At 41.0% G+C, this 20800-nt stretch overlaps 1 protein-coding gene across 1 annotated transcript in view; it reads right to left on the bottom strand.

Moving 5' to 3' along the window:
- The window catches only part of pkhd1l1.1 (PKHD1 like 1, tandem duplicate 1), a gene marked incomplete at its 5' end in the record, with an annotated part of 38172 nt that extends 18952 nt beyond the window's left edge, over window positions 1–19220 (bottom strand). The window contains 38 exons of the mRNA XM_080485122.1: window positions 87–1059; window positions 1149–1354; window positions 1760–1933; window positions 2161–2343; window positions 2595–2699; window positions 2873–3012; window positions 3677–3869; window positions 4664–4796; window positions 5412–5533; window positions 5657–5821; window positions 5914–6021; window positions 6270–6375; window positions 6754–6876; window positions 7307–7461; window positions 8316–8448; window positions 9435–9604; window positions 9788–9951; window positions 10044–10168; window positions 10979–11121; window positions 11246–11360; window positions 11856–12007; window positions 12267–12410; window positions 12513–12648; window positions 12790–12949; window positions 13031–13122; window positions 13257–13522; window positions 14277–14369; window positions 14959–15069; window positions 15155–15225; window positions 16061–16103; window positions 16213–16286; window positions 16438–16491; window positions 16742–16835; window positions 16920–16977; window positions 17082–17190; window positions 17477–17621; window positions 18936–19013; window positions 19166–19220. Of these exons, the coding sequence (XP_080341248.1) occupies window positions 87–1059; window positions 1149–1354; window positions 1760–1933; window positions 2161–2343; window positions 2595–2699; window positions 2873–3012; window positions 3677–3869; window positions 4664–4796; window positions 5412–5533; window positions 5657–5821; window positions 5914–6021; window positions 6270–6375; window positions 6754–6876; window positions 7307–7461; window positions 8316–8448; window positions 9435–9604; window positions 9788–9951; window positions 10044–10168; window positions 10979–11121; window positions 11246–11360; window positions 11856–12007; window positions 12267–12410; window positions 12513–12648; window positions 12790–12949; window positions 13031–13122; window positions 13257–13522; window positions 14277–14369; window positions 14959–15069; window positions 15155–15225; window positions 16061–16103; window positions 16213–16286; window positions 16438–16491; window positions 16742–16835; window positions 16920–16977; window positions 17082–17190; window positions 17477–17621; window positions 18936–19013; window positions 19166–19220 (5671 nt within the window). The remainder of the gene's footprint in view (window positions 1–86; window positions 1060–1148; window positions 1355–1759; window positions 1934–2160; window positions 2344–2594; window positions 2700–2872; window positions 3013–3676; window positions 3870–4663; window positions 4797–5411; window positions 5534–5656; window positions 5822–5913; window positions 6022–6269; window positions 6376–6753; window positions 6877–7306; window positions 7462–8315; window positions 8449–9434; window positions 9605–9787; window positions 9952–10043; window positions 10169–10978; window positions 11122–11245; window positions 11361–11855; window positions 12008–12266; window positions 12411–12512; window positions 12649–12789; window positions 12950–13030; window positions 13123–13256; window positions 13523–14276; window positions 14370–14958; window positions 15070–15154; window positions 15226–16060; window positions 16104–16212; window positions 16287–16437; window positions 16492–16741; window positions 16836–16919; window positions 16978–17081; window positions 17191–17476; window positions 17622–18935; window positions 19014–19165) is intronic.
- Between the last annotated feature and the right edge of the window lie 1580 nt (window positions 19221–20800).

Consider the following 20800-nt stretch of genomic DNA (forward strand, 5'->3'; position numbering starts at 1 on the left):
TCCTCTCTTTCACATTATTGCTGTAAATAGTTTCCTTCCCATTCACACACATGCATAAGTTCCTGAAACAGGCATGTTAAGCCTACCGGTGGCGGGGCTGACAGAGCTGACGACAGGGGTGTGTTCTGTAGAGTAGGTGAAGTTGAGAGGAGAATACTCCACGGAGAAGACCCTAATGTTGGCGGTCACTGCCCCCTCAATGTGAGGAGGCGTCAGGCAGCGAAGAAGACTCGCCGTCACCTCCTGAATCTCGCAGATTTTTCCCCCGACCGAGACGCTCGTGTTTCCCGCTGCAAAGCCGTTTCCTGTGAAAAACAGATGCGTTCCTCCGGCCAGGCTGCCTGTATCAGGGCTGAGGGCGGCTTGAGCCTCGCTGCTCAGGGTTATATCACCAGACGCCAGGCCTTTGCTTCTTATGATCACTTTGACTGGATGGTCACCTGCAGGCAGGCCGCTGACCGTCACTTTGATGCTACCATCGTTCACCGCAGTCACTTCTAACTCTGTGGCTCCGGCGAAAACAGCCACATCTTCCACCTGGCTTCCAAACCCTGAGCCGGCGATGGTTACCGTGGTCATATCGCTGATGCTGTCGGGGGAGATGCTGGCGACCGTGGGAGTGACGGAGGAGGAGTACATGAAGGAGCAGTTTGAGTGGCAGGAGCTCCGGATCCCGCTCGCAGTGAAAACGACATCCCCAGTGTGTGGCTGAGAGGCCGCGGTGTCGCAGATGATGTGGGTGTAGTTGACCGTCTGAACGTCGCAAAGCTCCCCTGCCACCATCACGTGACCTGCAGAGAAGCCTGAGCCACGGATGAGGAGCCGCGTGTGGCCGGTGGTGCTGCCGAGGGGCGGCGAGACCGAGTCGACCACGGGCAGAACCACAAATCGGCGGTCGTTCTCGTTCAGCACAGTGATGACGGCGTTGCCGAGGTTGTTCACCCGTACGGCCACCGGGTGAGCGAGGCCGACGGGCAGCACGGAGTCGGCGCTGAGCTGGCAGTTGATTTCAGACTGAGAGCTGTTGATCACCTGGCAGGGCTGATTTCCCACTGTGACCTAGAGAACATGAAGCAGAGTGGAGGGAGTCACAACCACATTCATCAAACATTTTCGACTCGTGGACAGGCAGAGACAGTTTCGTGAACCTCATGAGCACAGGCGATGTCACTGAAGCCGCTGCCCTGGATGCGGATCACTTGGTGGTAGGAGCCCTGGTTGGGCGCGATGGAGTGGACTGTGGGGGTGGAGCATTTGGAGGCGGTGAAGGAGAAGCCATCTGAGGTTTGGTTGGTCTGTGGACACTGAGGAGAGGCAACGCACTGTGGGGCCTCTCTGGAGACACGATGAGACCCTGCAGGGAAAAAGTCAATCGCCTTTTTAACCGCTAAGTGTTCACATGCATGTCTGGTGCTCGCTTCACCGAGCTAAACAGCTTCTACCAGGAACCATTATAAAGATTACACACATCCATTCACCATAAAGACCTGAGTTTCTATTCTACCTCTGATGCTCCCAATGTCTACACCAGCTTTAGCTTTCATAATCAGTTTCTTTCCTTCCTCTTTTTATTACTGGTTTGTAAGTAAATGCAGATCTCCTCATGCAGCATTAGAGTGTGTAAATTGCCTCATTCTATTGATCTAAAAATTGAAGAGACAAAAAAAGAGACGTCTACAAAGAGAAACTCACAGACAATTAGCAAACAATCAATACAGACAATAGGAACAGTGACACATCTTTGCATGTTTAAATTTACCTCCTAGAAGGAGTCGAGCCTCAAAGCCGTTCACGCTGACGGAGATGAAGCTCCTCTTGTCCTCCCGACTCTTCACCTTCACGACTCCCTGCAGCTTGTCTGTGCTGCCAGAGCTTATGTAGCCACTGCTGTAGTAGTACTCGCCAGGCACAGAGAAACGGTAGCTGTAAAACCCTGACAGGAACAAGAGACATAAAGATGTAAAGCAGACATTCGATGTATGAGTTCCGTATGACTTGAATTTTCTTCAATAATTAAGTGGACCCATTCCTGAGTGCTTGCTCTTTTTTTGGAAACTTGAAGATGTTGACAAGTTGAAATAACAAAAAGTGGCACTTATGTGAGGTCAGGATGATCATAAAATCAGTGGAGGTTTGAATAAGCCTGTTATCTTGTGCTACCTGTGGCCTCGGGATCTCCGCTGTTGAGAGGTCCTCCGTTATATTCGATCGCACCTGGGGTGGAAACACTGATGATCTTGTACCTTAAGTTGCTGAACAGAGGAGCCTCCCAGCGCCACATCACAGTGTCTCCGACAAACACTGTGAGTGAGGTGGGACTCCATGCAAAGCCCGGTCTGTTGGCTGAACCAGAAAAGAAAAAAAATATGAAACTTCAAGCAAAAGGAATTCAGATTCAAACTACATGTCAATTCTATAGATGAGCAAATATAGAGGATCAAGCTGGTTTTGAATACCTTCTAAGTGCAGTCACATTTAGGCTGCAGGTACTAGCTTCCTCGCTTGCAGCAGTTTCCGAAAGTTAATCTATCTTTTACTTCTTCTACTCAGATTTAGTTTGACGTCTGCACAAAGGGTTGGAAATGTAAACCTACTGTAGTCAGATCCCTGGTTATTGACCGTGTGGGTTTTCTCCTCCGACTGAACAACACAGTGCAGTTTGTCCTCGGAGGCGCCCGCCACTTCACACTGGAAGGCTCCTGTCACACCACAAAGACGGTGACATCATGTTAGGAACCCAATTCAATCGGTCTGCAGTGCTACTTTCCGGCATTGTTACATCACCAGAAACTAAAAACTAATAACCCACGAAGCACAGCTTATTGCCGTGGGGATTGTCACGGTGGAAGTCCCAGGGCTGCATGTTTCTTACCAACTGACACTTTGTTGTCAGACATGTTGTTGCTGAAACCGGAGCCAGAAATGGTCAGCTCGGTTCCCCCCGTGAATGAGCCGAGCAGAGGGGAGATGCTGTGGACTTCCAGGACGTATTCAATGCTTGAATTCACCCCACTACAATAAAACATCAAACAGAGCCACATTAAGAACAAGTCAGACTAAAGTCAAATCGTTTCATTGTGAGTAGACACTTTAGGTGGACCTTGTTCTACTAACTACTGAAGCTTGGGACTGGATTATACTGGATTAACCACTTTGATTAAATACGTTTCTTATTGATACCTATTTATACGTACTTCTTATCATAAAATACTGATTACATTTTATGATTTGTAGGTACATTAATAAATCTTGATTGCTACTATTTCCATTGAAATAAATTAAATTGCTGTAATAGTAGTTTAGTCTGTTACATATATAACTGCACAAGAGAAAACATGACAGATGACACCATTTTAATCTCTTTAACCATCCCTCAAGCTGTCTTAAATTGTGTTTTGCTATTGTTTCGTTGTTGCAGTGGATATATTATCAAGCATATTGAATAAAACACATGTTCAATTGTGTCGCTTTCTCTCAAATAATTATAGATTTGATTTTCCCTTTGTTTATTTTTCTTTATGATGATTTTTTTAAGAAATTAGAAAAAAAAAAGAAAAAAAAACATTCTTGGAAAAGGCCTTCCCCTGACTTTTAACTGCAAAAAACTGCAAATAATTGAAAGTATAGGTCAAACAAACAAACCATGGTCTTTATTTGCACTGTACTGCAGCCGTACCTGGTCTGAGGGTAGCCATTGTTTCCGACCTGCACGTCCACCTCATGCAGGCCCGGCGGCAGCTCGGGAAGATGACAGGTGATGCTTGTCTCCGTCCACTGCACAGACACACACTCCTCCCCGCCCACGAGCACCATGCTGTCATTGTCTTGTCCACCGAGGTTGGAGCCCTGGATGGTGAGAACTCGGTCTCCTAAACAAAAGCAGTGGAGGAAGCTCCTGTCATTCGAGTGCTGAGATAATTAATGCTTGTCAACTGCTTTTTTCTTTTTTACATGTCTGTGTTTTTGATTTATGGCAAAGGTTGTCTGGAAGGTTAACATATATTCTTGTTGTGTAGATGGTTTTAGATTGTTTTTCAGAATAAGTTGGGAGGGCGGGTCAGATTGTGGAGGCTTGAGAGAGTGAACATGGAATATATGACAACAAAACAACAAAAGGTTTCCACGCACTGCTTAAAGCTCCTGGCGACAGCTGAGGCCCACATACAGATGACAGCTAAAACATTATGTTCCTAAATCGTAATTTCCAGTGTTATGTAGCTGTGAATGGATAGATATTTAACAGGAGCATGTATAATGTAGTATTAACTTTGACTATTAGCGAGCCGCGCCACTGTTAGTTTGCCCTAAATCACTTTTTTTGTAAATGCTTTGCAGTCCGAGTTTCAAAAGCTTAAAACCTTTCCTGCTATTTTTTTCCTTTCACAAAACGATGAATGAACTGTATTCTTATTATTTCACTGCACAAAAGGAAAAACTATTGTGTTTGTTTGTACTCAGCAGGCCGATAGGATTGGTTCACCTTTAAAAATAAAAAATAAAAGGTTTCACCCTCCCTCATTAAACTTCACTCTTCATCCAAATTAGTCAATGAACATAATCCTCGCCCTCAGGTGGCACAATGATCTCACCTCATGGAAAGGTAATAACATACAAACATATTATTTAAACGGGAACCACTTCAATGAATTGCAAATAAACTTACCAAACACAACGGTACTTCGGGGACTGATGCTCGAGATCTGTGCTGTGAGGTCAGTGTCGTAGGTGAAGGAGCTGCTGGCGGTTTGACTCATGGCTCCCATCGTGACTGTGACACTTTGCGACCCCGCAGCTCCCTGAAACATCGATACATGAGTCAAACATGTACGTGTGAAGTGTGAGGCGAGAGGCGAGAGCGAAGAACCACTACATCAGTGTGCCGGATTTAAAACTCTTTTTTGACCGTGTGTGGTTGTCTGTCTCTGTGTGTTTGACTGACGATGGACTGGTGACCTGCCCAGGGTGTGCAGCAACCAATAACGTAATAATGACCAAGAATGTAGTGACCTAAATATCCTCAATGAAGGAACAGGGTTTATGCATTGTTACACTACTGACTGTGGTTAATACCCTTTGAAAGGTCATTTTAATGGGACTTCAATTATATAATAACTTATTAGATTATTGGCAAAATGTTATTACAATAATGACTCAAATACGTTATTACACTATTGGAAAGTTATTACATTATTAGCTTCATTGCATTTAAAAAAGCTAATGTTAGTACATTAGTGTCTTGTATTATATGTTATTGGTTGTTATAGGGTGTACTCTGCCTTCATCCATAGCAAGCTGGGAATAACTCCTGGCAAAGTATCAGAAAAGAAGCGGGAATGGAAATTGTGGTTGGAAAAATGCAGAGTATTTAAAGACAAAAAAAGAAAAAAGTAGTGTGTATTTTATACTCTTACTGCAGGTGTTTTGCATTTCAGCTCAGTGTCACTGGCCTGAACCAGGGGACACTCCTGACTGCCCACAGTCACTGTGGAGTTCTGGCTGAAACCGAAGCCTTGCACTGTCAGCAGGGTGCCTCCTGGGAGCAACATGACACAGACAAGATCATTAGGGTGCTGCTTTCCTTTAAACCTTGTTGTAAATACGATCATACCGTGTCACACTGTGTCATTTAATGATGCATTTTTGGGTAATTTCCTACCTGCGACGCCCCCCGACAGGGGAGAGAAGGAGGAAACGATGAGCTGGTAGTTGAAGTGGAAGATGGTGTCGTCTGCATAGCGTGCACGACCCAGAGAGGGGAAGTTAACCCACACGGGGTAAGTCCCAGCACTAGCACTGCCCAGTCTGCACACCTGAGAGGTGCCTGAAATATAAGTCACAAAATCTGGTAAGTTCCCCTCCCAAATAAATAACTCAAGAAAACAGTGCCTACATCTTCAAGTTGAATTATCTCACCTGTAATCTCTTGAACTTGGCACCTGGACTTTCCCACCATGATGGAAGCATTCTCATTATTGAAGCCGGTGCCAGTGATGGTCAGAAGAGTTTCCAGGCCGTTAGATCCTGTAGATCCAGACTGTACTTAATCATATTGTATAACGTTGGCTTGAATAACGTTGGCTTGTATAACATGCGGTCGAATGTTGTGTTGCATTGTGTCTTATTGCTGTGTTTTATCAGGTCATATTACCGCATTAGATTGTGTCAGATCATATTGTTTACTATTGCATGGTGCTGTATTATATCGTGTCTTATGCTGCCGTAATCCTTTGATAAAATGTCATATTGTCTTGTTTTGCGTTGAAGCTCACCTTGAGATGGGCTGATTCCAGTCACAACAGGAGTTTTCTCTTCGGACCACTCAAAGCTACAGCTGCCAGAACACTTCGAGGGAATCCCGTTGATCTGAACCTCCACCTGGTGGCAACATTACAAAGAAAATGTTTTGTAAATATAAATTGACAAACATTCGCTGTGTGTGAATAATACTGGGTAGTATCCATCAGTAGCATGTCAAGTTAATCCTGTATCCGTCATGACAAGAGAGCGTCTCTCTGTCTCGGCTTGTTTAAGAAGCTATTCAGTAACATACAAAGAACTAAATCCTGGCTGCAGTCAACAAATATCCAAATCACTATGAAGGTACAAAGACAAACAGAAATAGGACTTGCTGAACAGGGTTAATAGTTGGCAAACACGGTAATTGATCGACAGTGGCTGCTGCAGACAATCACAGGAGGCTTGTGCTGAAACTTTACACCGCCAGGCTGGAGGCTTGTTCAGTAAAACTCGTACCTGCGGTTTGTTTTCCCCGACGCGGAAGAAATCTCCCGTCAGTCCACGAATCAGCATCCCACCTTTGGTTTCCTCTTGGGCGTAGACGTCAACGTTTCCACCGACAACTGAGGAGAAATTGATCTGCGAGGACGGAAAGTCACAGACTTAAGATCCACACGACTTCACACCATTAGTGGGACGAGTGACTCCAGCTTTACTAAGTCTGATGTCAGAGATAGACTGAGAAGATTAATGTCAGTCCGTGAACTCATAACAAGCATCTGAAACCAGACTTATGTGACCGAAATCTTAAAAAAAAAAAAAAAAAAAGTCATCAAATGTCCACATAGATAAAATAAGCGAATAAATGTTGATTATTAATGTTTTCATCCATCTAATGGTTCATGATTAGTAATATACTGGAAGCAGATCAGCATTCTGAATCCGTGCAAAGCCTTTTGAATTCACATCCGATTGACAAGATGTCACAGATGATAGAAGTTTTCGCATTGACAGCAACAACTGTTATTGCAAATGAATTGTAGTTTTTCAGTGAGGAGATGGCTCAGACCTTCATGAGGGGTTGGTTTCCAGGGTTGGTCAGCCACTCCACCTTCCACTTGGGATTTCTGCAGTTTCCCTTGTCTGCCACCTTCACTTGGCCCATTCCTTCGATCCCCTCCAGAGCGTACTTCAGGTCGTCCACGTCGATGTCAACAGAGAGGCCTGCGGGACGAGTGAAGACATCTCATAAGACGTCTCCATGTGGAAGAAACTGTTCTGATAGCTCTGTCCTAATTTTGACTATTTCATTCTGCTTTACTTTTCAATATTTTATCGCTCAGAGGTAGAAAGAATAAAGACAGTTTCTATTGGAGTACAGCCATTATTACCTTGGTAAATAGTACTCAGCTACAAGTAAAACTACAAGAACCCTTCTCAAAGATTACTCTTACATTACTTTTTGATGACATATTTTAAATACTATTAATTTATTTCACTTAAAAAAATAAAATAGCTACATTCAAAGCACTTTTGTCAGAGAAACAATAAAGTAAATGAAAACTGCAGTCTGGTCATTTGTGTGTTAAAATTGGCTACAATAATACAGATCAAAAGTTTACTTTGTATTGTTGGTGTTGTTAGTAAACTGTATTTAAGTATTAAGAAAATTCCCTATTTGGAAATAAAAACACCCCAAAAATTACATCTTTTGAAAACATGTTAAACTCCCTCTACAATACCTGAATAATCTAATATCGACATTGTACTGCGACTTTGTAGGATGTATTTTATTTTCACAAGCTATATTTTATTATATTACACCTGTCTGTCTTTCTCTTTGTGTCGAGCAGGACATTTTCCCCCTGATTGTTTGAGGATTATAACGCCTTGGAGAGCGTCCAAATGTCTTGTGCGTAGCATTTCCCCGTCCCTCATTAGCTCGTCAACACTTCAGTGACAACACTGGCCCAAAGGCAAATTCTCGGATGATCCTCCACGTGGATCCTGTCGCACGGAGTCCGGAGGGCTGAGAAAGTTGGCACCATTCAAATAAAATTAGAGCTCGTCTGAGCTACCTTCAGCTCTTCCTCCGTAAATCTCCACGTCGAAGGTTCCCATCAGGGGCGCGGTGGCGCTGTGAATGCGGGAGACGGTGGCGCTGGACACTCCCTGTCTGAACTCCGCCGTGTCCTCGGTGCCGTTGGACTCCTTTAAACAGAGAGTGGAGGAAACGAGACTGTTTGGAAACATTTGTACTGTCTAGTAATAGACATCCCCGTTCTGTGCAGCCACAGAATCTAATTCATATTAATTTCACAGATTAGCAGATGAAGAAAATCATTTTAACATAGAGGATGGAATTTAGTGGCTCTCACAACAATCAGAGTTTCCCTTCTTTGGTCTGACCTGTAGATGAGAATCCAACTTAAGTTGCTATTGCTTTTCCTCACACAAAGTATTAACTTTTAAGTCTTATAATTTTTCATGTATAGTCTACAAGTGTGATACTTACACTAACACTGTGTTTAAAAGTTTTAATCTATCTTAATTACATATAAAATTGAATTATTAAAAAAACCTGCTAAATAATGAATTTATAATAAATCATAAATGAGGATGAACACGTTTCGAATCAGAAACAGTCGTACATGATGACCTTGGGCCTCATTTTAAATTAAACTTTTTTTTGGAGTGTTTTTTATTTAGATATGTCACAGGGTCACAGGGTCACATTGGGTGTCACATTTCCCCTCCTGTTCCTGGAAGTGGTCTGACCTCTGCACTGATCTGTCGGGAAACAGATGACTTCAACTTATTAGGAAAAACAGAAGACCGATGCTGTCGAACATTTCCTCATTTTTAATGACTCACTCATGTGGCGTTGCACTTTCTTCTGAAAATGGCATCTTATTTCTGGAAGTTTAAAACTTTCATAGGGAGTAATCCTACAATTCTAAATATGGAAAGTTGTATTTGACCTAATCCTTTTTTTTTTTAAACACATCCAAATAAAGAAGCTGAATCGTCAATTTAAAGCTCCAAAAATATGTCAATACACAACATAAAAATACAAAAAAGTAGGACCTTTTGGCACTGTTTCATGAAGTCTACCCAAATATGGATTTGCACAGATGCTTTCCTGAGAGTCTATGTTCATTGTCTTTAACACGCATGCAATAAAACTAATGAGTTACCTGAAGGAAGCCAAAATCCAGAAGTGGAAACCCAAACGCACACTCGTGAGGCGTCGCTTTGACCGTGTAGCTGATCTGTGAGGTGTTCGATGTGTCTTTGCTGACCGAGAACATGTCGATGTTCAGGCCGGCGTTCTCAAAAGGAGCAGGCCTCCTCTTACGGGGAACATCTGGTGAGAAAAAAATTTAAAATTTAAAAATTAAATAAATAAAAATAATTGAATAAACTTTCAATATCAGTGAAAAAACAGCAGGCCTATCAATCCAAAGCAATGTCAAACAGAAAGCTATTAAAATTCACAATTATAGCACGTTAATATTGAGGAGAAACACTAATACAATCAAGCTTATACCGTTTTCATCAAATGTGGTGGCGCTCTTTCCGACGTGAACAGCATCTACATAGAAATCTCCACCAGAGTTGTCTCTGAGGAGGGAGACCTTCTTCACTTTGTACTGACTCCCGACGTACTCCGCCTGCAGAGAGCTCTGCAGGTTCACACATTTGTAGCTCCATCTACAGAAGAAGAGGAAATAAAAACATTTACATACTGCAGCTCAGCTGAAGACATGCTACCAGGGCAATTCTTCTTTTTAAATGTTACTGACCTGGGTCCTTTGGTGAAGACGGTGTTTATTTTTGCATCCTCTTCCTTGATTTTCCCTTCACTGGTGAGATACTGGAACTTTACTTCGACTTGATCCTTCATCATTCCCATGTACGCAAAGCAAAGCTGGAAGGAAATAAGTGAAGAAATCCCTTATTCGCGGCAAATAAAAACAAAACAAAAAAACAAGTAATATTTATGTAAGGTTTTAAATGCATTACAGCTACTGTGGATAAAATGTGATGCTAGTCTAACTCACTTAGATAGATTTCATGATTTTGTCATATGCAGTGCATATGAAACCCTGTTCCAGTAAACAGAGGTTTAGAGAAATAGTACCAGTGCTGCTTACCACTGGACAAAACAGCTTCAAATAATACTAATACGAAACCTAATGGTCGCTCAATGTACAGAGAAAGCTGTTCTCACATGTGACACATGTAAATCGCCTATTGAAACGTAAATTAAATTAATTAAAATGTATTAAAGTAATGTTGCCATAATTGTTTTTTTAATACATTACTACGAAAAAGAACAGTATCATTAGAGTTATTGTTACTGCCTGGACAGAAATGATTTTATTTCAGTCAGTTTATGATTTTTCAGCTTGATAATAAGCTCTTGTAGTCGAGTTTTGGATTTACCTTCAATCAAAAACAACAATTATTACGGTATTTACTGAATGAAGCATTGGAACATCCACTTTTTGATTTCTTTCATAAATTTGTCATCAAACATACAAGATTAAAGTCCTGTAGTGACACTGGTGTATGTGTGGTAAGATATGTTATATTAATGTGAGCAAGGCTAAAATGAAAATATTAATGGTGTACTCCCACGGCTGGGTTTTTAAAACATTGATTTATTGTACGAATTCTGTATCAGTCAAACTGGACGGACAGACTCTTCACCACTGAATGAAATCGAGTGGTTTACCATCGGGTGTTGGTCCAGCAGAACTGGCCCATAGGCGGCTCCAGTCTCTTTGGTGTGAATTTCATTGAAAAGAGATTTAGCGTTCTTCAGCGACCAGGAGCCACAGAAACCGGAGTATTTCACTGGAGTACCAGGATCGTTTACTGGAGTCCAAACCTGGAGAGGGCAAGGAATCACAGAACAATCAAACTCTTCAAGCAACCGAATGAAAATGCCACAGTTCTGTCACAACGAAGGATTACGAATGACGTTGTTGTTTGGAACAACTAACCTTGGTGTCGTCAGTTTCAAAGTCATTGAAGTATTTCACGTTGGTTCCTTCAGTCGTCAGGATCTCAGACGGACACTCGGGCGTCATCAAATCCTCCAAAGCGGACCGAACCTGTTCGCAGACACACGCTGGACGTGAGCATGCAAACTTCAAACTTTGACAAAATACGCCGAGTCATTGCATCATTGAAGACTATTAGTCTTTGTAGATAAGCTGTCGTGCAGGTGAGGACAAGAAAGCAGACAGAGTCATACAGTAAGTGATGCCAGGAAATACCGTGAATACAAGACGGCAACGACGGAAACCAAAACAAATTGAGTGGTAAACTAAGAGCAAAGACTCAAATTGTGTATATAAGGAAAAAAACGTTAAAAGATAATATTAATGAGAGAGACAATTAAATGAAAATAAATCGAATTAGGGGAAAATAAAAAAGTAGCATGCATTCCATCTTTATTAAAAAAAAGTTAAAATGTCTCAACAAATATGGTTCTCTTCGTGTCTCGGAGGTCACGAATTTTAGATCCTGTGAAATTTGTTTTTTTAAATATCTGATTCAAATTTGACTCAAGTATTTGCGTACAAGCACCGTATCAGATTTCAGACCTCAGACTCTGTTGCGTTGAAGGCGATAGGCGTTGTCGGGATCCCCCCCCACAGCAGAGTGAAGGACTCCATGGTGCTTTTGCCTTTTGTCACCTCAGTAACAGTGACGTTGATGTCACCAAAAACCTGATAATGAAGCGGTGCAAAGTCCCCTGCAAACAAAGAGGATAAGTAATAGTAGATGGAGCGTTAAACCTCCCGGCATGCCTTATTTTCCGTCATTGTCACCATGATGAATAGTAATAAGAGCAGATTAAAATCAACATTTATTCAGCAAAATGCACTAATGTGAAATTAAGCCAAAACTTAGCATGAGGCTGCGTGTGCAAAGTGTGAAAGTAACACTGAACTTTCATAGGTATTGTCATATTAATACAATATATTTACCAACCACTTGTAAACGTTGCCTACCTCTGTCTGAATTGAAAGTGACGGTGTAATGGGTCTTTTGACCGTCTTTCTGCTTGGTGACCGCCACTGTGTCAGGCTTGATGCTCCACAGACTGTTCAGAGCTGCTTGAACCACTTGCGCTGAAGCACCGACTGCGATTGGGCCTAAAAGAGCAAATAGATTAAAAAAATAAATAAAGGCAATGCTTCTGTACGTCTGACACCCTTTCCTGGTTTATAGAGGCTAAGTAATCGCATCCTCTTTACCAGTCCTGGCGTGTCCGTAGCCCAGGCTGTAGAAGGTGCTCGCACACAGATGGCTGGGGCAGCTGCTCACAATAGTCAACTTCTGGACCTCTTTTTCTCCAGAAGCGTCGGCGGGCCACATGTTGAAGGTCAGCTCCTGAAAAGCACGGTGACGATCCCCCCCAAAAAAAGACAAATATTAACAAGCGCTCTGGATGTTTTCACATTGGTCAGGTTCGGTCTCGTTAACCGAAAGGTTTCTGCTGTTTGATATCAGGCTGTCCATCGCACTCCTCACCTGCTCCTCATCGAACACGTCGTATTTAGCCTTGATGACTTGAACCTCATTGACGGCGTCGTCTGTCTGGGCCTGCGTGAACGGACTGTCCTCGCCAAACAGGCCGAGGTTGATGCTGGCTCTACTGCTGTATTCCTGTTGCAGAATCTCCAGGTAATATCTTCAACACAAGACAACATACTGTTACTTTCATCCTGAGGTATATTTGTGCGCCATGTATTTATAAAAGCCTCGTGCTTACGGTTTTCCTTTCTCGAGGGGCATGACGTCTGACTTCTGCGAGTCCAGTCTATTGTAGTCTGGGACGTAATACGGCTGGTGGGCAACTTTGACCTGAAATATTGAAGGTTTTTTAAAAAGTGATTTAGGAACTAAGCTGCATATTTTCACGAATTCCAGATGATAGCGGGTCAACATGATTTGTCATCGATCTGAGTACTTGATAAGCTGAAACTTTCTCCTCTCACCATATCTTCAGGCCGGCTGGAGTTGCTGAGGTGGAGCTCACAGCGGTCGTCACATTGCAGGTACATCCTGTAGTTGCCGCTGGCCGGGGGCACGAAGAAGCCGGTGGACCGGGTGGTGAAGTAATTCAATGAAATGTCAAACTCTCGGGGCAGAGAGTCGATCCACTCTGACCAGAATCCCGTCGTGTTCTCGCTGTAGCTCCAAATGTCACTCAAGTAACGGGGCCTTGTGTCGTTCCACACCTGCGTCTTCAAGCCTCTCCCGCCTGAATGAAGCAGGAAAAAAAAAGAGATTTTTATTCTGTCACCTACTTTATAAACTCATAACGTATAAACGGGACATTTTCAAGGTTTTTTTGTTCTCACGAAATATAGTAGTTCACAAGTTTATTTAGAATTGTCATTACATCAGAGCTATAATTATAAAGAATAAAACAAACAAAAAAAAAACTTACATGCAAGTTAAATTACAAGGAAAATACACATTTTACCCAAAAGCCTCCTGTTGCAGCTGTTTTAGTCTTTTATTTTTCACTGAACAGAGTTTTACAATGCCTGCATGTCTTAAGTGTGACATTAAATATCTTTTAATTTCATCAGGTACATTCAGTCTTATGTTGTTTCTCTGAATATGCTGAGTCATAACATGTCGTCTGATCTCCCCTCGCCGCAACAATACAGAGAGTGAACACTTTGTTGTTTTCCACTCAAAGACTTTTGTATGACGACTGATTAAATGCTTGGTCACAGTTACATCGTAGATTATCTGGAAACAACAGCAAACAGCAAAGAACGGAGACTCTCGATGGACTGAGACAGGTATTAGCGTGCAATCATCTTCCTAACTGAAGCTTTGCTCAAAGGTAAAACGACAGATAGTTGGAATTTTTCCACCGTTCAAGTTGACAAGTGATGTGTTCCGTGCAGACATCAGATAATGACTCGGTACAAAACAAAGTCAGGTGATGGACGATGACAACTTCTGTTTTTTAACAAAAGCTTAAGAAAGCACGTTCTCACCTGGATAGAGCGTCATGTTGCGCTCCATCGGCTGTTTGGACGTCTCGCATGTGATTCTGTCTGGAGCGACACTGTGGACTTCACACGGCAGGCCTGAAGAGACAAAGTCAAAGATGGGACAATAAAATGATCAGGACGAAACCATCAAGTTTCATCTGGTTGATCTATTTGATTCTAACAACATGATGATGTAAAATACATAATTAATAATATTAATAATAAATAACAAAAATTTACATTTATTGCTGCATAAATATAATTCATCCTGTAAAGTGTTTTCAGACTATTCCAACTAATCCTTATTTCTATCATGTTTATTCTTAAATATCAAATTCTATGTTGTCGTGAAACTCGTGAACAGGAAACATTATCTTTATCCTTCAGTTATGGACTCATGACTCAGAGAGGTGGATTGCTCGCGACTTCAATCTTCTGGAACATCATTTTGTCTCCCGTGTGACAACGCCAAGGAAGGTCTTTTGTTTTGAAGTATGCACGCACTCTGCAAACGGATTATGAACGAGGCACAACTTGACGCCTCAACAATGGGCCACGGTTTGTTTTGAGAAGGAGACGTCCACCTCCTGCCGCTGTGTCGCGTGAAAACCACCAGGTTGTCATGGCGCCATGAACCGGTGCAGTGGGTCAAAAGTACAGCGACGCCTCTGAGGCCGATCGTTACCTCCGACGAGTACGCGAGCTGGCCGATCGGTTTGATCGAAGAAGCGCCCGTGGACGGTCAGCAGCGTCCCGCCCATCACGCTTCCCACGGATGGAGACACCCCCATCACCTCTGAGTGGGAGACAGAAACGTTCATTCAGGAACAAGTTCCAGGGATTAAACATTTAGAAGAGGAAGCATTTGATGTGTCGGGTACCTGCGAACGTCTGGAACATGCTGAGCTTTCCAACAGATGAAACCTTGTACAGTTTTTTTTGGGGCATACTCCTGAAGAAGCAGCATGATCAGTGTGGTTAGCAATCCGTCGTTATGGTAACAGGCTACCTTGATAAAACTACTCTTGATAGTAACAAGCTCACAGCCCTGTGACCATTTCACCAAGCTCCTGTTAACTGGAGGATAAGTGCTTCCATGATACTGGACGACAATCTTCAAGACCGCAACATGAGAAGTAAATCCAACGTTATTAGCCAGTTTCTCCAGTAGCGGCGGCTCATAACCGGCCTTAAATAAATATTGGATTAACTTTATAAATGTTCTCCTCGTAGCTTATAAGTCGAATGTTTAGTAACCTGTTCCTTTCAAGAAGCCACAACATCCGGGCTGCACAGTATCTCACAAATCTATCATTATTATGATAACATGAGACATACTGTATATATATCCAAAAAGACTGAATGAAGTAGGATTAATTATTATTATTGTTATTTTTTTTAATCCAAAATGAATTTGAAACACGAATGAAAAATTGTGTGATCAATGACTATCCAAATTCCATTCACTGTTAACCTCATTTATCTCATACTGGGCTGAAATCACAGATAAAAAAACACAGAAAATATTACAAAACAAATCGAAGTCCCATTATTTCACATTGCATATTAACGTAATGTCATGCGGCTCGAGCAACAGGACTCTTGATCACTAATTTTCATTATGAGCAACTGTTGGTACAATTACTTTAAATCTTGAGCCAGCAGTAAAGCTAATTTCAAACAGGCCTTTTTTACAATATGCATTGAAAAGGCTTATTTGATAACATCATACATATTACATTGAAGTACATTACAATCAGGAGATGAATGTTATTGCAGTGTTTTACCTTCCAAAGTCACTATCAAGAATGTAACTCCAATTGTGGTGGCCTGTAGGAATAAAAGTAAAACTGTTAAATGAGCAGTTTAAAAAGCTGCTGTAATCAAATTGTGAGAAAAACAAAACAAAACAGAACAAAACAAAACAGAACCATCTTACCAACATAAGTTCCTGTCATTTTGCAGCTCATGTATCCATACTGAGAACGTTCACTTTCCAGATTCAGTCGGTACCTTTACAATTAATGTTCACAGATTTAACATTTTTATTGCAAACCTCCAGCTACCCTGGTTAATTCTGCTTCATTTCACACAAACAAACAATTTAAATGCAACATTCAACGAAACGTTATGCACTTTCAGAATGTGAAAACCAAGGACTTACAATTCATCTGAGTCTTTTTTGAGCAGGTCACAAGGCATCCCCCCCATGTAGGATCTGCAATAAGAGCATAACCATCCACTGGTTTCTAAGTAATGCTTCTCTGGACGGAACCCTTTGGGCAGTGATGCTTCATAACTCTGGGTTATATGGGTATATGTGACATTTTATTAATTTGAAGAGCTGCATAATACCTTAAATCATAAACACAAACATTCTACAAGTTGTGTTATGTCGAACAAATGTACGTTTTCAACAGATTTGTAGCTCAAAGAAACTCAAACTCTTAAGTGTCTGAATTTTATACCTGAGAAATCTCAAGTTGAGGCCATTCGAGCTCTTGTCCGTGTTGCTTCCGTACACATCGGTGAAGATTTGCCCTCGCAGCGTCACGATCGTGCCTGAAGTGTTTTTGTTAAACTGGATTTAGTAGAAAGTTTCCAATGGATTGAGAAAAACATGGCGGCGCGCTGTGGAGACGGTACCTGGGGGACCGGTGACTGGACTCACACTGGTTATGGTGGGTGTGCGATACCACACGGTCTGTGAGAATTTACAGGAAAAACATTGTTTAATACAGACAATTAGAAAAAAACAAAACAAACATTGATCATTTGTTTTGGAGAATTTAAAGGCTGCAAACTCACATAGAAGCTGCAGTGGTAGTGGCCATATATCCCCCGGCATATTTTGGCATTGGGAATGGGAACGCCGTCCACGCTGACATGGACCACATACTTATCGTTTGGCATTGGTCTGTGAGGAACAAAATCAATGTTCTAGAGTGACTGTAAGCATGAGGTATTATTGGAAGGCAAGACAGCTTTCATCCTGAAGCAACAAGCAAATTCATAGTGCTGCAGATCACCAACCATGAACAGCAACAACAACAACAACAACAACAACACCTCGTCCTTATAAGACGGTGTGGAGAGCCACTGTGGTTGAAAACCCCTTCCTGCATCAAACAATGCCCGTCCATTTTTCTCACAATGAAATACTTTCTGTAGGATTACTTGAAACACTTTAGAAAGAGGAGCACCTGGTGTAGCACATGATCTGGTTGCCGTGTGTGGAGTCCCTCTCCACGTCACAGGGGACGGAGAGGCTGCTGGACACCAGAGTCACACGGTTTCCAAACGAGTCGTCTTTCGGGTACAGCTGGAACTGTCTCTCCTGGGCAAAACCTGAACAACAACAAAGAAATTACTTTCTATTCTATTCTATTCTATTCTATTCTATTCTATCCTATCATGTAGCTGTGTAAGCATAACATACATTAACATGGACTTTTTATTAAAAGAGAAAAAGAAAAATGTCTGAACCGATCAAAATAGATGACGTGATGCAAGAGCTTGTTAGAGCCTGATATGTAACGACAACCCAAATTGTTATAAGCTATAATGTAATAAAGCCCGAAATGTAAAGCAAAAGTGCTGAGCCCGAAATATGATTTTAAGAATGTAATAAAATCCAAAATGTAATAACTGGTCAATAATGTACAAAGATTTAACAAGAATTGAAATGTGCTCTTAATATATTTAATTCTTGTACATTATTTTGTACTGATGATTTGAGAAATAGATTACAGATTATAGAAATCAGAAGACTAATAAATGACTTGGGCAACAGCAGTCATACATAAATGCTATAAACTGTATATAAATATAAACAAATAGTCAAAACTTTTAGAATTCATTATTTCAGTGTTATTCAAATTGAAGTACTTCAAGTTCAAGTTCAAACCATAAATCAGTGACTCACTTTATGATGTAATAGAATTATTACACTATAAGAGGAAGATATTTTCCCATAATGTGATAAATTAAGGTTTTTAAGTTATGGATTCAGCGTCTTGCTACATTACTGACCAGTTCTTACATTTTGGGTTTTATTCCATATTTTTTTAATTACATTTAGGTCACAGCACTTAAATTTTTTACAAACATGATCATGAAACATGTTAGATTCAAATTGTGAAAGAGCTCACTACTGACTTATGGTACAAAGTACTTCTCAAATAATACTGAAATTACTGCTTACTTATTGCATTTAATTACATTGACAACCACAGACATTTGAGTCACGGGTATTTATATTCAAACAAACCATAAAGTATATGAAAACAATACAACGGTATCCAAATGAAGATTTTTTTTTTCTTTGCCGACAAACTTGCAGGTAAAAATGTTTTACTAATAATTCTCAGTAGTGAAATATAATTTTAACAATAGTAAAGCAGATTACTTATTTCATTTTACTAGTGCTAAATGAATAAAGACAATGTCATTATATTTGTAATTCGTTATTTCCACCTTAAGAACAATTAAGAAGTCACAATTTTTTGTTCAATTTAATAATTTCTATTCCAATTACAGAGTGGTTCGATAAAACACCAACTATTCCCGGTGCCATAATGATTGGTGACATAGAATTTAAATGATAGAGGAATAGAAATGATTGCGTGTGACTACAGAAGTGAATAAAGGTGAACGTGTTACCATTTCCGGAGATAGTGAGTCGTGTCGCTCCATTAAAGCTTCCTCTCCTCGGTCTCACAAAGTCGATGCGTTGAGCGCCTGGAAACACAACACAAAAATCTACATTAAGCACATTTTTCTCTCCTCATGCGCGAGCCTGGCTGCAAAGTGCGGCCTGAAATCTGAATTCCAGGAGATTGATCACTGGTTGCATGAACTTTGGGGACTCATTGGGGTTGAATGAAACTTACAGGAGCAGCAGCAGAGAGAGATGAGCAGAGCTGCAGTGAGGACTGCAGAGCCCATCATGAGGAGATCCCAGATTACGTAAAAAAAAACAAACACTAAAAAGTAAATAAAAGAAAATACTTTGATCTGCTGGATTTCACCCATAGCAATGCACGTGTTCCTCAACACATCAATAAATACAATTACAACTTCATATTATATGGTTTAGTTTGAAAAAAATAAAAAAATAAAAAAATGCCCACCTGTTTGGAGTTTTTCAGTGAAGTCCTTCACCTGATCGCTGCATGAGAGAGAGAGCAAGAGAGAGCAAGAGAGAGAGAGAGAGAGAGAGAGAGAGAGAGAGAGAGAGAGAGAGAGAGAGAGAGAGAGAGAGAGAGAGGAGATGTCCCGTTGTAGAGCAGGTAGCAGCTCCACCTCTTATTTATGAGGCGTTCAGGGTCCAGGAGTCCCGCCTCTCACTCCATTATAGGTGGAGACCGTCAGGTCACTGTGCGTCCAAAATCTGTTGCGACACACGAGTCGAGAATACGACCAAATATCTCTTTGTCAAAACAATGTCTGGAAGTTAAACTGCGATGAATGAGCGCTTCAAACGGGAACTCTCAGATTTCCATAGAATTGAGGAGGATGTAATGAAGGGAAGCAGAGAGGTTGAAGTTTCAATCTGATATTCATCTGATATTATTTTACCTTAAAAAAAAATTTTTTTTCTTTTAACTCTGTAGGATCAAATCAGTGTTGATGATGAAGTTAATAGTACTAAAGAAAAGAAATACTGGTGGTCCAACAGCCACATCATAGCACAGAAAACTATGAAATTAGGATCAAATCAGTCATTTAATTTTGATTGGTTGCAGTTATTTATTCAAGAGCTCTGGCAGTGAATATGAAATCTTTCAGCCCCAGTTTACCATCACTGGAGACATGGTATTAACTATTTCACTAATACATGGTGCCTCGAATGCGAGGCTGTTCCTGGACACTGGAAACCTCAGGAATGTTTACAGCTGCATAATTTGAACACTTTTTTTGTTGTTGTCAGCATCCACCAGCGCATCCCACACAAGATGAGACATGTGTGACTTCACACTGTCTGTGGTATTATTAGTTCACACTGACGACACGACGGGAGAGAAATCAGACTTTTACCGTTAACCACGGTGTTGATTTTCACTCAGCACTTTTTGTTTGAACAGAAAACAGATTTCCTTCCTGAAACACTTCCGAAAACACAAGGAATGACTCTTTCATTGACTTTTTCTTACAGAAAATGAGTTTTTCCTCAGAAAAAAGCAATGATTCACACAGATTTATACCTCAAGTTTAGTTTAATTTAGTTTAGTTTAGTTTAGTTTAGTTTAGTTTATAATAATACTAATTCTCCATTTCTTTGTATTTTAATAATATATGGTTTTAATAACTTTTTTTAATCATGTGGACTTGATTCTTTAAATTTCTTGCCATTTGGTGCCAAATCTGTTTAAATTATACATTTGTTCAGCAAATCTGCTCTCAACATTATCTGGTAAAGTTAGTTTATTATCTTGACATATACTTTGCAGAATAATATAATCCACTCTGTCATGAAATGTTAATTAAATGAATAATGGGTTTGTTGTTTCTCTGCATCCGCTGGT

This window comes from Lipophrys pholis (assembly GCF_963383615.2).
Source record: "Lipophrys pholis genome assembly, chromosome: 17".
Taxonomy (NCBI): Eukaryota; Metazoa; Chordata; class Actinopteri; order Blenniiformes; family Blenniidae; genus Lipophrys; species Lipophrys pholis.